The 16,742-nt window shown below is 33.8% G+C and overlaps 1 protein-coding gene across 2 annotated transcripts in view; it reads left to right on the top strand.

Moving 5' to 3' along the window:
• The window catches only part of LOC125054335 (integrin alpha-PS2), an 88,611-nt gene extending 72,409 nt beyond the window's left edge, over positions 1-16,202 (top strand). For both annotated transcript variants that reach the window (XM_047656145.1, XM_047656144.1), the window contains 17 exons: positions 674-908; positions 1,401-1,567; positions 3,590-3,735; positions 4,252-4,445; positions 4,590-4,742; positions 5,378-5,480; positions 6,118-6,275; positions 6,824-6,999; positions 7,783-7,917; positions 8,559-8,624; positions 8,740-9,448; positions 10,395-10,567; positions 11,210-11,509; positions 12,333-12,421; positions 12,510-12,656; positions 13,039-13,269; positions 13,924-16,202. In XM_047656145.1, the coding sequence (XP_047512101.1) occupies positions 674-908; positions 1,401-1,567; positions 3,590-3,735; positions 4,252-4,445; positions 4,590-4,742; positions 5,378-5,480; positions 6,118-6,275; positions 6,824-6,999; positions 7,783-7,917; positions 8,559-8,624; positions 8,740-9,448; positions 10,395-10,567; positions 11,210-11,509; positions 12,333-12,421; positions 12,510-12,656; positions 13,039-13,269; positions 13,924-14,001 (3,260 nt within the window). In that variant the 3' untranslated portion in view covers positions 14,002-16,202. The remainder of the gene's footprint in view (positions 1-673; positions 909-1,400; positions 1,568-3,589; positions 3,736-4,251; positions 4,446-4,589; positions 4,743-5,377; positions 5,481-6,117; positions 6,276-6,823; positions 7,000-7,782; positions 7,918-8,558; positions 8,625-8,739; positions 9,449-10,394; positions 10,568-11,209; positions 11,510-12,332; positions 12,422-12,509; positions 12,657-13,038; positions 13,270-13,923) is intronic.
• The last annotated feature ends 540 nt before the right edge of the window (positions 16,203-16,742 follow it).

Raw genomic sequence — 16,742 nt, 5'->3', positions numbered from 1 at the left:
TGTTCATGTTTATACATATAAATCTTCTATGCGTGTTTTTGTAATTTAAATCCGTTAGATCGATTTTGATAAAATTTATTGATTGGAGAATGATTTACAGAATGGTTTACAGAGACTGGTTTTTTTGTATTTAAGACGTCTGGAAAAAAAGAAGGTTTTTGGACCGATAGTATAATATAATATATGTGTAATTCTATAATAATAATAGTCTTAGTTACTTACGTGGATTTGTCCTTCGGTGTATAAAAATTAAGATCGATGAGGATAATAGGAAGAATTGATAAAAAAAAATTACTCTTTATAATATTCCCTTGCCGAACTGATTATTGCCGTTACTATTTTTTGGTAACTTGCCTCTTAAGAAAGTTATCAATAAAGGTAAATAAACAGACACCACTGACAGGAGGTTGTAGCGCCATCTAAACCGCGTGTAAAACAAACCGGAGTTATCAATTCGACGTGTATTTCTTTGCGTATGTTCAAGCATAGCTTCTGTCTGTGATCTGAACTGGCACCGCCTTTTAATTAAACTAATAAATAAATTTAATTCGTTTAGTCAAGTCTAATGTATAGAAACAAGGAATTTTTTTTTTTTAAGGGCATTTTGGATTCGGTAAGTAATTTTTATTTATTTTGTTTAATACGAACCTAATATGCCAAAATATCGTTACAGATATAGCCGTAGGCGCACCATACGGTGGTGAAAACGGCCGTGGTGTTGTCTTCATCTACCATGGCAGTGAACTCGGTATTGGAGAGAAGCACTCGCAGGCCATCACAGCTGAGGAGATCAGCCCCAGTCTTTCCACGTTTGGTTTCTCATTGTCAGGAGGAGTAGATTTGGACAATAACAATTACACTGATCTCGCCGTGGGCGCGTATAAGTCGGATAGTGTTGTATTCTTGAAGTAAGTTCAAAAACTGATTATTTCATATTTATAAACAATTCAGTTTTAAAGCACATAATATGCAAACAAACATTTAAAATCCTCTTTATATGAGTAAACTAGTCTATTTGGACTCTTCTTTCGTCTCTTTCTAAAATGTGTTTACAATGAAAAAAAAAATGTAGAATAACTATTTAAAAAAATTACTTATTTGTTCCGCAACAGTACACATTTCTGTCTATTTGATTTATAAAGCATATAGGAAATCAATTTATTGCTATAACCCGAAATAATATTATTTTTAACGGAGAGGAATCCTACCCAAGTACCTTCGTCTATGCTATATTCACTTAGACTGGGTGTATTAGTTGATTATTATGACTATGTACAGCAAAAAGGAGATATAATAGATAATATACATCTCTTATACCTATTTAATTTAAGCATTTACATAAACTGTACCCAGTCCTTTTTTGTTCGAGAATTTTTAAATATAAAATTAATTATTCATAGATCTCGTCCAGTTGTGAAAGTTATGGCTGACGTCAAATTCATGGGAGACAGCAAATTGATATCTCTTACTGACAAGAGGTGTCGTCTCTCCAATGGCACTGAAGTTGCGTGTGCGCAGCTTATGTTCTGTCTTACTTATGACGGCGTCAACGTTGATCAGCAAATAAGTGAGTACTATAACGTAATATATAATATATTCAGAGAACTGATAGATATACATATATGATAAATTTCATGGTCTCTTATAATTATCAAAAACGTATATCACGGCATCTAAAGACGTAACTTATGTGTATTTACACTTTTTGCACAATACTAAATTAAAGAAAAACATAGTGCAATGGGCGGGCTTATCTCTACTAACCTATCTTCCAGACAATCCTATATATAATGTTTTTAATTATTGTATACATCATTAAAATAGATTATAATAGTGTGGAGAAATACTAGACATAGTGTTTCTGTCCACTATGAGGTCGAACAAAGTTAAAACTTACATACTAAGACCAATGATAATAATTAAAAATTAATAAATTGAAAATTAAAACAAATTTAAAAAAGGGTGCGTGTACTTATGTACGCGCGTAAGAAGTAATACTTCTTTGGCATTATTAAAAATAGTTTTTGATTGCATGCAAATAATTACAATTAAATAATCAAAGACTGGGAAAGGAGTCATTATAGTCAATAAAGTTCAGTTTACATTTGAAAAATTAAATAAATAAATATTTATTATTATTCTCTTACATTAAGTGTAACATAAATTCTATTATTATTCGAATGTCATTGTGTTAATTTTGTGTCACGGTGCGCGCGCATCGTAAAATTTCACTCTAATCAATTTTTCATAACGCGCCTAAAGAAGTATAACTTCAAAAGTTGTGTATTTCCTCGCTGTTATACGATGAGCGAGGAAAGCACCAGCTCTGGGGTCACCGGTACTATCTACCAGGCGCCAACTTTAATTAGCTCAAGAGTCTCTAAATAATTATTAATATGAATATGGTGTATATATGGATTAGTAAAAGCCTATCACTACTAAAAATATACTTTGCCTAATACTACTGAAGTTAAGCTTCTCTATAAATGCTACGTCAACAAATACTTATTTTTTTCAAGCGGAAGGATACATTTGTTACTTCGGTGAGTTGTAGACGTTTACATAGGAACGTCATAAATGTGCTTTAATTGTGTAGTGTATAGGAAAATCTGTAGTTTATTTTATAATTTTATGAGTTTGTCAACACACTCCGTCTGTCTTAATGAATACGTAAATCAATGTGATCTAATATTTTATTTATGGGTTTTTTTGCCTTTATAAATAATCTAAAAGTTGAAAAACATTACAAAATTCTTTAAAATCCTTATAAACTAACTACGACCAATACAAAAAACGAAACGAATATACAACAAACAGAGTCAAGTCGTTTAAATATCTAAAATATAAAATTCTCGTGTCACAATGTTCGTTCCCTTACTCGAAAGGGCTTGACCGATTCTTATGAAATTTTTAATGTATAGTCAGTAAGTCTGAGAATCTACTACTCTATATCTTTCAACGCCCTAAGTGATAAGGGGTGTCCACCAAAAAAAAAATTGTTTTATTTTTATTATGTGGCATTAAAAATACATACAACCCTTAATTTTCACCCCTCTACGGTCTACCTCTATTTTTATTATTGTAGATTTTATTGAACTAAAAAATGTTTCCTATAAATAATATACATGGCAAAACAACGTTTGCCGGGTCAGCTACTATCTTATACATATTACGTTCATCTTAAATTTCCGAAGCAATCCCGGGTTGACCAAAAAATACCCTTTAACCCTTATCAGTTGTAGTTTCTTTAGATGTCAAGCAATGATTTGTAAATATCATCATCATAATGTCATTGCACAGAATATACTAAAAGCGCAAGTGTAGTAAGTGTTTTTGGGATTTGAATTTTATGGCCCATTTTCTAAAACGTCCATCAAACTTAAATCTCGTTTCAAGAGCTGTAACCATTTCTTCTGTAGAAATCTGACAGCGCTCAAAACAAAATTGTGAATTTAGATACGTTTTAGAATCTAGACCTTAATGTACACAATAAAAATGTTTCAAAATCACCATCGGTCACTCTTTAAAATCGCCAAGGTTTTTTAATAGGATATTTTGCATTAGACCTTATATAAATGTTTTATTCCAGACTTCGAAGTAACGTTAGATCTAGACTCCCGCCAAAAGACCAGCAAGCGATTATTCTTGATGGAGAGCAGACAAACCGTGTACAAGACTCACATTCTTCTTACTCAGGGGCAGCAAGAGTGTAAGGAGGTTATGGTGTACCTTGATGTGAGTAAATGTATAATATTAAAAATATCCCTCAAAATTTTTCGTACTTGAAATAAAGAGCTGTTTCCGTATTAATAAATTATTGATACCCATAATTCTTTAATTATAATAATAATAATATAGCCTTTAAATTCCGAAACTCTGTCGTTTTATATCTGAACTTTAATATATTTTCACTCCAGTATATCTCGGAGTTTGGTGTGCCTCTTGGCAAAGGCCTCCTCTAACTTTTAAAGTCCTAGTATTGAGCGATGCTATATATATATTATGTTTTTTTGTTAGAGGGTGGTGGTCTGATCTTATTCTAATTCTTTAATTAACGGTTTTATATTAAAACTTATACTAAAGTAAACTTTATAAAAATAACGTTTAAAAGTTTTCAAATGAAAACCTTTGGTTAAAAAACTTCCCCTTTAGAAGTCAGTTTAATTATTAAAGCAGTTCTCCTGGATAAAGAAGAATTATCGGACGCAAATTGTCTGCCTAAATATTGAGTATTTTTGAACGATATTTTAGGAGGAAGTTCGCGACAAGCTCACCCCAATAGAAGTAAAGCTAAGCTATGAGCTGGTCAACCAGCCATCAGGAAACGTGGTGCCTCCAGTCCTTGACCACACTAAGAGCATAGAACACACTGACTCGCTTAATATACAGAAGAACTGTGGACCTGATAACGTGTGTATACCTGACCTTAGGATGTATGTCACAACGTAAGTACGAGATATAGTAATATATATTTAAGTTAATAATTTTTAACAAACTTTTCCTTATGTATATTTAATCTTCTGTGATTACTATATTTTTTTAATAATAAAAACACAAAAAGTAATCTAAAGTTTCACTTATTTTTTCAGGCCAATAGTAAACTACGTGTTAGGGTCAGGCGAGGATGTCCACATCGATGTGAAGGTAGAGAATGGAGCTGAAGATGCCTTTGAAGCTGCATACTTCCTGAAAGTGCCTGCTGGAGTCACTTACTCTAGGATGGAACGACTTGACAAAGACCTGTATGTATTGCCAATATTAAAATTGTTTATTTTTTTTAAACAAAGTGGATCAGTAGTGTTAGTGAAATATATATACACTATTAGGTTCATATTCTAACTCATATCTCAAGTCAGTCAAATATGTCCAACTAACAGAAAAAATGGTTTGACAGCTGCTAAAACTATTTAAGATTAGACGTCCTAGAATTCATTAGTTCTTGAGCATATAACATTCAAAAGTTCAGATAATAATACGTCTGTATGTAACCAATAATCTTAAAAACTCATAGATAGGATTTATACCGTTTCCCTTAAGAGATAATTTTATTCCTGAAGATATTATTATGATTATACGTAAATTAAAATATAACTATTATTAAAGAGCTCGAAAAAATGTTCGAAATCGACTGTGTAGCTGCGGACGAAAGTAATTCATAAAGTATGTTAAAAGACAATTTCAGCCCTCGAAACATAAAATAATGGATTAAATATCATTTAAATGTATTACTCAAATCAAATAATATTAAACAATTTTAACTTAGTGATTCTAAACCCGGTTCTATTTTCATTAATAAGTTCTTATACGCAATTGGTCTACACAGTGCAGAATGTCGTTTGTAAGAAGTAATTCTTCTATTTATTTATTATATTTTTAGTTCTGACGCACCGCCAATATATTGTTCTATGAAGAAGAAGGGCAATGATGGAAACAGTACCCTCAAATGTGATTTGGGCAACCCTATGGCCACTGGACAAAGCGTAAGTCTTGTGATATAATTTTGTTGTAACGCAAAAGCAAGGAAATGTTCAAGTTTAAGGGCTTATTAAAACACGTAATTTTCAATGAATTAGGGTTGCAAAAATAAAATGTCAAATGTGTGTGTGTATGAAATGGATTGCGTCAGAACTGGCGAGGCCACAGATCAGTACAACTCGGATTTTATAATTTACTAGCGGATCCGACAGACGTTGTCCTATATACGTCTAACATACAAAAAGAAATCAATCTCGACTCCTCTTGAACACACAAAAAATTTCATCAAAATATGTATAGCCGTTTAGGAGTTTTTTTACGAACACATGCACCGATTTTTTTTATATAGCACCTGTTTATTTGCTGTAGAGAAATTACCTAGATACCGACTGCAGCTCGATCTGCCGGGCTAGTTTGTGAATCTAATCCAGTGCGCCACCCAAACACACAAAAAAATTCATTCAGCCGTTTATGAGGAGCTCAGTGAAATACACACGTACATTAGAATTATATATATATAAAGAGTAAGGATTCATCATTAGATTAAAATCTCTAAGTTTCTTTGTGTACAAATACATTAATAGTTATTAAAAACTAGACTTATTAAATAGCATTTGCTAATGACCTCTATTTTATCTCCAGGTAAACTTCCGAGTGATTCTCGAAGTGGATTCCCGCGTGACGACCCTCAACTTTGACATGGAGACCAACTCAACTAACCCGGAACAAGGCACGCAGTATGACAACGTGCGACATCTACCGATCGGAGTCGTAGTCAAGGCTGCCCTTTCTATTATTGGGTATGTATATTGTATGAATATCTTAAGATTAATATTTTTCTATACTTTAAGGGTTTGTTTCACAATGTACGGATAAGTTCTACATAAGTTCCAAATTAGCTATTTATTACTTATTGGTAGGATATTACTATTGTTGCGTTTCACGACTGTCAGATAGCGCTATTCGTCACATAAAGTCCATCATAAGTTATGAGTCCGATGAAGTGTCAAATAGCACAATTTATGTTCCAAATAATTTGTGTTGCATAGCTATTTGGTACTTTATCTATACATTGTGAAACAGACCCTAAATCTTGTATAGTTGTCAATTTACTAGTGATATGTATTGCTTTAGTTTCAATTTAAAAAAAAAAGACGTTTAATAACTTTCGAAAATTTAGTTTAACTTGAAGAATTAAAGGCTTGTGTTGTATTTGCTTTTCAAGGATATTTATTTAAATGTATGAAAATTAATTTTACTATTACGGTTTTTACAGCTATATTAAGAAAATGTATGAGTATTTCGTTAATAATTTTAATGTAATTTTAAATTATTATAATGCTTTCAGCACATCAGACCCTCCAGAATTACACTACAACGCATCGCTATATGAATCACAAAACTTGAAGGATGATACGAAGTTGGGACCGCAAGTAATCCACAAGTACAATATCAAGAACGAGGGACCTTTCACAGTAGATGAAGCCGAATTATACATAATGTGGCCCTACCAGACCCTAACTGGTAAGCATCTATACCTAAAGTTTTTTTTAATTGTCAAAAATTTCATCAAGTCAAGTCAAAATAATTTATTCATATAGGTAACACAATGTACACTTATGAACGTCAAAAAAATAATCCTGTTCTCTAACCGTTCTTAGTACATATACCCATAGCATGAATGGTAGTTACTTAATATAACGATAGATAGATAGAAAACTTAGCAGCGCTCCGTGGGCGTATTTGGAACTAAACGGGACCTCGATTACAAATAGATTACGTGTATTAAAGTATACAAATTCTATAAAAAAATCATTATTTTTAACTTAAAATAATTAATAAAAAAACTATAGTTCCTGCTCCTGAATATGGTTTGTTTGGTCTGTATGTATGTAACACTCTTGTAATTTAATAATATTTCTTGATGATTTTTTCCAATATTTCTGCTCGAAAGCCTAAAGCCGTGTGCTTAACTTTTTTAAGTGTACGTTTGTCTACAAATTACTCTAAAATCTACTAAGGAAACGGTTTAAATCTATCTTATTCGGTTCTGCAGTTTTTAAACCAAAGTATTTGACGTAGATTTAACTTATTTGATTTATGCTTAGAAACAAAACTTGCCGATTAAAAGTGACAAAGAGTTTCTTTCCAGTTCTTCTTGCCCGCTCTACCCCCTTGACTTGCGAAGTAGTAAATATAAATTTAGAATCAATTTAATATCTTTTCTGTTGACGTTCATAAGTGTACTTGTTTACCTATAAAGTTATTTTGATATCTTTGTTTCTCAACGATGTTCCTTTTTTTCAGGCGAGAACCTTCTATATATGTTAGTTCAACCACAATGGGTCGGTGACATGGTCTGTGACGTCGCAAGGCATGTGAACCCTGAGAATCTATTTGTGCAAAATCCCTATGCCTTTTTGCTTACGAAGGAGAATGAAGGTGAGTCAGTCAGAGTAATTTTAAGTTATTGTTACAAATGCCTTTTCCATTAAAGCATTTGTTCGTTTCTATATAATTTACGGTTCATAGTAAAACTTAATAGTATATTCCCATCGGGAGAGCTTTATCATCTCAGCCAATTACTTTCCGTTAGGAAGCTGTATGTCCTAAGTGTTATTAAGGCAAACAGCGCTCCCGTATAATAGTAAGGTGTTCCTTAAAATAAATAGACCGTGTAGACTATATAGTCTGTCTGCATATAGATATATAATAGATTAAATAGGCTGCTTACAGTGGTGTAACTATACCATCTGGGGCCCGTTGCAAATTCTTTTGATGAGGCCCTATCAAAAAAAATCGTCACGTTGTACTCAGTTTAATTTTGATAAACTTCGAGATTTTCAGCGTACTCAATTACACTTTGTATATGTCCCACACTATCCCAATGCGTATTGGAGACTTCACATTTATCCATAGAACATAATATCTCTTGGGCAGGGGCCCTTTTGGGTTGAGGGCCCGTGGCATTTTGTTATCCACTGACTATGGGTATAATTAGCTTGACTAGGTTTAGGTACTTTATCTTTTTTATATTAAAAAATATGATTAGAACTTCATACTAAATATAAATATTTTCCTAGCTATGATGAGCAGCGAGTTCTACTCGGCTTCACAAGTTGGTGGTACCGGAACTTACTATGGACAAAGTATGTTTTTTAAATATTATATAGTTTATATTATTTACTTCTTAATAAGTTTATTAAATAATAAACTTTTAAATTTAATTTCTTATTTTATATTCTTATGGTTTTTGTATTACAGAATACTGGGAACAATTCGCAAGTCAGGGTGGCGGTCAACAAGGAGGTCAGGTCACTGGTGACCAATTTAGTCAAAGTGGGGGACATGTTAGTCAAAGTGGAGGACAATTTAGTAAAAATGGAGGACAATTTAGTCAAGGGGGCTCCCAACATAGCCAAACGCACTTTAGTCAATCAGGTGTTCAAAATGGCGGTCAATACCAAGGCGGAAGAGTTTCAGGCGGACAATATAGCACTAGCCATTCATCAGGTGGTCAATCTGGAAGCCAATTCAGCACAAACCATGCAACTGGCGGTCAAGTCTCCGGACAAGGTACATACAACCGCACCTGGACTGAAGAAAACCTCTCGGAAGAAGAAAAGGAAGCTATTAGGAAAAACCTTGAAGCCATATCCAGAACACCTGGTCAAACAGGCAGAGGTAACAGCGAAGGCGCGGTATATCTAGGCGAAGGAAGATATAGAGACAGCGCTGGTCGAATCTTCAGATATGGCGAGGGTGAGAGCCAAGGACAAAACGGCTACGAAAGAAGAGTGTACATAAGCGGACAGCCATTTGAAGCGGGTTACGAAAATGACGGACGCATCGTGCGAGTGAAAAATAAGACTATAATCTATGACTCGAACCATAATATAGTTTCTCAGACGGAGACGAGCACAGAGTATGGATCCCTCGGCCATGAAGGAGAAGCTGGAAGTTCTTTTAATTCGTAAGTAAAAATTGATAATATCTTTTATGGGACAAATGAATAAGGTCCTTTAACCCACCCGGTCTGGAAGTGCGTTGCCGGCTTTTAAGTTGTACGGTCTTCTCTTGAAGGCCCCTAAGTCCTAATGGTTTGGAAATACCTGGAATGGTATAGGTATGCGTTAGCCAGCCAGTTTATTCATTTTTGTTACAAACGCTACGGCTGTAGATCCTTCATGCCGCTAGTTAAACGCTGTTTATATAAAAGGCTCGGCTGTTAATTGAACGGCTAATTAATCTAGTTCGAGCAGTTTTGGCCTAGTGGCTTCAGCGTGAGTCTCTCATACCGTCGTCGTCGGGGGTCGTCGCTTCGATCCCCGGCTGTGCACCAATGGACTTTCTTTCTATTTGAGCATTTAACATTTGTTCGAACGGTGAAGGAAAACATCGTGAGGAAACCGACATATCTTAGACCCAAAAAGTCGACGGCGTGTGTGTGCGTGGGCTGATGACCTACTTGACTATTAGATTTAAAAAATTATCGTGAAACAGATTCAGCAATCTGAGGCCAAGACCTAAAGAGGTGGAAGCGCCACTGATTTATTTAATTAAGCTAGTTCGCTAGGCTGCGACATATATAAACAGTAGCAAAAGCAAAACAATAACTGTCTCTTTTATACTCATAAGCTTGACCGAGCGCGAGAGAGACGGACAGTCTTTTCATGATGCATATTCAGTGTGACGTCAGAGACACTACACAAGCACAAAGTGTAAATGTGTTTAGATAACATACCTACACATTCTTTGTTCCTTTGCCCTACCCTGAGATGTTTACTTTTGTATATTGTGAGAGCAGAATAAAACTTATTTAAGTTAGATAGATCATGGGATCATGCTCTTTGACACTTAAGTTGACTCACCTTGTGTCTCTAATTGTTCTACTAAATCCTACAATTCCTATTTTCCAGATACCTCAACAAACAGGGCAGTCAGGGAAGCCGGTCTAGTGCTGGTGGATTCGTGCATGGAGCCTGGTCTACTACAGAAACCATTAACCCAGAGATCATGAATACTGGATCAGCCATCAGGGGAGGCTCTGATGTTACTGTCGTTGGAGATGAAGACGAAGACAGACTTGAAGGTTTGTTTAAATTGTCATGGTTTTAGTTATATGATCGAAAACGAAAAAAAATATTTATAAGAGCATTTGGAGGAATACTCCACTAGAACCAGGTACGCCATTTTGACTACCTTCTCCATTTACTAGAGATATTAGAACTATATTAACTCTGACATTACTTAAAATTACATCTTTGTGTATAAATTTCTACTGTACGTATGTCACTGAACCTCTTAAACGGCTGGACCGATTTGAATGAATTTTGTATGCGTTTGGGTGGCGCCCTAGATGGTTTAGATTCAGAAATCTGCCCGACAGATGGTGCTTCAGTCGGTAACTAGGTTATTTATCTATACAGCAAATAAACAGCTGGTATATAATATATAAACCTTCTGTGCATGTGTTCGTAATTAAACTCCTAAATGGCTGGACAGATTTTGATGAAATTTTTGGTATGTTCAAGTGGAATCCAGAATGATTTGCATTATTATATGTATTGTATGTAAGACGTGTGTACAGGACAACGTCTGTCGCATACGTCAGTAAATTAAAAAAAACTTTAAAAAAATCACTGAAACCTTAACAGTTATTGGCCTCTCTCTAAAAGTCTAAAAGTCTCCTTTTATAATTTTCATGAGATATTAAAATATATTTTTTTCCTAGGTTTTGGAGTATATGCCGCCCAAAACAGTAACAACGAATTCAAGGTGGGAATGGCCGACGTCACTGGCGCTGTCAACTCCCGCCAAAGCGAGAACTACCGAGGCCAGGGATACAACTCTGGGCAGAGTTCCCAGGGATTCCAGGGTCAAAGCGGCCAGGGATACCAGAGCCAAGGGAGAGGAATCCAGGGAGGACAAGGATACCAGACAGGATACCAAAGTGGAAGTTACCAGAGCGGCTCCCAGGGAACTGCTGGTGGAGCACATGCATCCAGTGGTGGATATTCTTATTCACGATCAGGTACAATATATTACAATTGTATTTTTTTATTGGAACGAAGTTCCTTATCGCGCGTTGTGAAAGGGGGCTAGACGGAAAAAATTCTTACGAAAAGTTGTCACGACACTTTTTTGCTATTTGCTATTGTAATACACCGGTTCTCGTCCGATCACCGAAGTTAAGCAACGTCGGGCGAGGTCAGTACTTGGATGGGTGACCGCCTGGGAACACCTCGTGATGTTGGCTTTTTTTTTCGTCGTAAGATTGGTGTCGAGAAAATCTATCATACTGTTATGATACCAATTAACATATAAATTAATCGAAAGGAATTTCGTTCCATCCGGGTGTCCCTTGACACCTCTAAAGTTTTATGTAACAGGCAGGTGTCTCATGTTGTTCACACTCACATTCCTAGAGGACTCTCGAGTACGTTGCCGGCCTTTTAAGAATTGGTACGCTCTTTTCATGTAGGTACTACATTTACTTAGTTTGGTTTACAAAGACATCAATGTTGTATGTGTCACACGTAATAAAATTTTATAACGTTATTTTCCTCTAAATCTGACACTGAACTTTCTGGTTAATTTATTCAAGCACCAAGTGTTAATTGTGCACTTCCAATTAACCTAGAACGTGGTCACGTGGTCTATAAAATTACAATATTTAATTTTGATTCATCGTCATATCTAAGAAACACGTAGACCTCACAAATTGGTACATTAGTCGAAAATCTGTATTTTATATAAATAATGCAGTGATAATAAAATTTTTACTTCTCTCTCAACAATTTCGTTGTAACCTTTAAAAAAAAAAGACGATTGTACTAAAACGACTGAATGTTTAGGTGGCCACTCATATTCCTCTTCGGGTGGTAGCTTCAGCTCATCTTCAGAACAAAGACACGAGAGCACCCGGCGCCGAAGACAAGATGAGGTATTTATAAATTATATATATTTTATTTTACCCAAATGATCAGCATTTCTTATATCTTGTCCTTAATTGTTTTCTTTTCAATTAATAGGTGGACCCCCAATTAATGGAGATGCTGAAGCGATGTGAAGAGAAGTACAAGTGTTCAGTAGTACGGTGTCGTACAGGACGTCTTCTGAAGGGACAGGAAGTGTGGCTGGCACTGCGTGCGCGCATCAACGCTACTGTTCTCAATGAGGTAGGAATTTATACGAAATGGGAAATAACCTAATTCGTAAATTATTCGTTTTGTAATTCAACAAGATAATTTTTTTTTAATTCTTAACATCGATTTAAAAAAAAATAAAGATTTAATTCCAAAAAAATTTTATTTTAAATATTTAATAATATATTTAAATTATAATATATATTAATAATAATATATTTTAATGTTATATGGTTAAATAAAAAAATATTTTTTTTATTTAACCATATAACCATATAATGAACTATATATACTATTTTCTGATATTTCTTGTCTTGCTATTAGATAACACATTTAAATTAAATAATTATAAAATGACTTGGTAAAGCTTTGTCCCATACACAAACTCGCTTTTAACAAAAGATTTTATTCACAGATATCAAAGGAACAACCCGTAAAACTGTCAACCCTAACGGCGACCCGTGTATCCCGACTGCCCATGGTCGGTCGGCCATTAGACCAGGGTTGGCAAACAGGAGAAGCTCATACTATGGTCACACCACAGTTGGAAGCCCTTTCCAGTGGTTCAATACCATTGTGGGTCATCATATTAGCTGCTGTTGTAGGGGCATTACTGCTGTTGCTGCTTATCTTCGCTCTTTACAAAGTAAGGCTTTAATTAGGTTTATTAAAATATTTAGACTCTATAACACGGTTATATAAAATTCCGTTTCTATTAATGTTATTCTACAATTTATGGAAGCGAAATTGCAACCTTTATAAGTTAGTATCAAAAATAGTACTATTTATTATAGAATATTTGACAGTATGAAATTAAGTGTCATTATATGTCGTAGCATACTTGTAAACAATATATAACTACATATAATCCTAATACGGTCTTAGAGTTTAATTTCTTCTGTTTTTTATGGAAATATAATACATGTAGGAGTTGTTTAACAAAAAACGCATCTTGTGTTTTGGCGCATTATAAACAACAGTAAAGAAATTACTAAATGGTGAATGTTTAATTTATTTTTTTAAAGCCGTATTTTCAGAATTAATAATTACAATTTGAGTAGGTATAGAACCTCATTAATAAATAATCAAAAATAGTTTTTAAATCTTATCAAATAGCCTTTTATTGAGTTACAACGAATGCCAAGTCAAACAGTATGTTGTAATATTATTTAAAATGCAGCTTTAAGATTCACTGATGCCTCAATTTGTATAGTTAGAAAACGTTATTAGTCAAATTGTTATAATTAAAAACGCTTTAATTCGGTTGTACATTGAATACTAAGCAAAAACTTATTTCCAGTGCGGCTTCTTCAAACGCAACCGCCCCTCTGACCACACCGAGCGACAGCCGTTAAACGGTCGCGACGAACATCTCTGATATCCGCCTCTCAGCGATACCGCGGATTCCCGCGACACCGCTGACACTCGCACCAGCGACACTGACTCACCGCGATACAGCTCCTCGACGGACGCGGCAAGTGACGTCACAAGTCATGACTCCTCCAGTATTGAACGCTACTGATAATTTTTTTACAAGTTCTAAATTTCGCGGCACAAATAATTACTAGTACTGTAGTAAGCACGGAATAGATAAATAAGTATGGTCATGTAGGCTCCGCAAGTATATACTTGTGGAGCTGTTAAGCTATATAGCTTATTATATTATGTAATAGCTTAGTGCTAAAATGATTTTTCATATGTAATTGATGTAAAATTAATAAATTAGTAAGGGTAACATTGGTAGGAAAGTTTGACTTGAGGTCTTTCCAGTACTATTATTATTTATCTGTTCTGTGTTATGAGCAATCTTCATAAGGATGAAGAATGAAGATTCAAGTTCAACTAAAGGTGAACTTGTACTACTTCTTGTCCATGTTCTATGTACTGTGGTGCTAGGTCACGTGTACTACTAGATGGCGCTGAACTTAATTCTCTTGTTTGTAGTAAAATGGTGTACTTTAGACTGTTTATGTGCCTTAGACAAGTTTTGTGTGGTAGGAACAATATAGAGTATATAGCAATTTAGATCTGTATGAATTTTAGTACATAGTTCAATGACTTTTGACACATTGTTATAGATAGGAGAATAGTGCAGTGTTTTTGGTGTAGTGTCGGTAGAAGTTTTTTATTTCTTAAATGTTTTCAAGATGTAGAAGTGAAAATTATTTATAAATAAAAACGCACACAAGGACACGCGTCCTCATTTGTATAAATTACCGATTTTCGACTAATGTAAATAATTGTGAGGTCTGAATGTTTCTTGGATATTTTTGTTTGAAAAATATTTCAAGAATTTATTTTATTGCTAACATAACTAGTCACGAATAGGATCACGTTAATTTAGTTGTAAAACCTTCGAGTTTAGACCAATAACTTTGACATTAATTTATACTAAAATAAACTTTTTTTTATCTAAAACTAAAACGGTAAAGAAATTTGTCTAAACTCGGAGTGGAAAATGTGATCTATGTTGTAATTGTTAAGGTGTATTTTTGCTTGATGCTTAAACCTCATACTAAAATTAGGCATATCATAAATAGTAGGTGCTGATAATATTTGGTACAGAATATAAATAATTTAATAACATTTCACAGATAACTTTTCACCAAATTTTTGTTTTAAATTTTAGAAAATTTTCGACAAAAGATTTTTTTTTTAAATTCGGAAGTCAGCTTTATGAGTAAATAATTTATATATTAATAAGATCTTCATAAATTAACTCTTCTTTTAGGAGGCAAATTAGCTTGCAATAATTAGTATAAGGTAGATAATTGAAAATTAATATAAAATACAAGTTTGGGTGTGTTCCTTCGGGTCTTCTTCATTATTATTGGGCCTTTAAGAGATATTTATGAAAAAGATGCAGCCTTAAAAGATAAAATGTATGTGCCTTGAAAACATATCTATAATAAAATATAGGATCATGTAAATATATTTTTATTAGTCTACTGAAGTAGGTAAAAATACAGGTTTTCATACTTTCAGTAATGAAAACACGCTACCGATATAGTCAACACAATCGTGTTGGTTTTTTTATATATTTTATAGCAGTTTTAACATTGTGCCTTCTAAAACTGCCAGTTACTAAATAATGTAAATATTAAGTTTTATTTCTTTAAATTTTAACATTTCACGGCCATTTCATTTTAAAGTATAGTACTTAATTATTTTAAGGAATTTACTTTAGGCCACGAATAACCAAAATTATTTTGTTTTAAAATGGTTCTGTGAAATTATCTAAGCGTCATTGTTATTTTATTTCGATTAATAAATATTTATTTTCGTAACTATTAATTCAGCTTTTACTTATAAGACGTATTATTGAAACCCCATACAGCTTTTTCAATTTTTTAAATTTATCTGTAAGCAGACATAATTGACCCAAAAGCACGTTTAAGCTGACTTTTAAAGTTTGTAAATATGTTTGCGTCTATGGTTGCTTTAAGTATAAGAATTGAAAAAGAGGAATGGGGAGCCTAAATGGATGCCATAATGTTTTAATGATAATAAACTTTTGGGTTGTCTGGGTAATTTGCATTTACCAAAAAGAACTGTAATTAAAATTTTGTTTTTTAATCAGTTTGTCTTTTATTAATATCCCAAAAAAATCTAATAAATTGAAGTGTAAATATAATAATAATAAAAGCCCTTTATTCGCTGACCTTTTTAACTTACATGCTATTTTTATTTAACAGTAGTATTCTTAAATCTAATTTACCTAGCGAAAATAATAATTTATTAGCAACCACTTTGGTCAGGTTGTCTGTCGACATAGGCCTACCCCAATTGTTTCCACATCTCTCTATCCTTGGCAGACCTTCTCCATCCTTTTGGTAGATCGTCCTCCCATCTTTTAATTTGACCTGTTGTTTTCTTTTCCCGTTCCTAGGATACCACTCTATTACATCCTTAGTCCATTTTTATTTGTTAGTTCTCATTATATGTCCAGTCCAGTTCTATTCAGAGTCATAATCTCTTTTCAAAGAAAAACACTTGAAGCTAGTTTTAAGCCCAATCGATATTCTTAAAAACGACCCTAGTCTATCTAAGGTCTCCATGACTTAGTTTTATTGCAATTTACCCGTTGAGCCTGGAAATCATTAATTCCCATGTCTTAAA

Source organism: Pieris napi, chromosome 12, assembly GCF_905475465.1.
Source record: "Pieris napi chromosome 12, ilPieNapi1.2, whole genome shotgun sequence".
Classification (NCBI taxonomy): domain Eukaryota; kingdom Metazoa; phylum Arthropoda; class Insecta; order Lepidoptera; family Pieridae; genus Pieris; species Pieris napi.
Note: the sequence above shows the minus strand (reverse complement) of the source record. Positions and strands in the feature narration are given on the sequence as shown.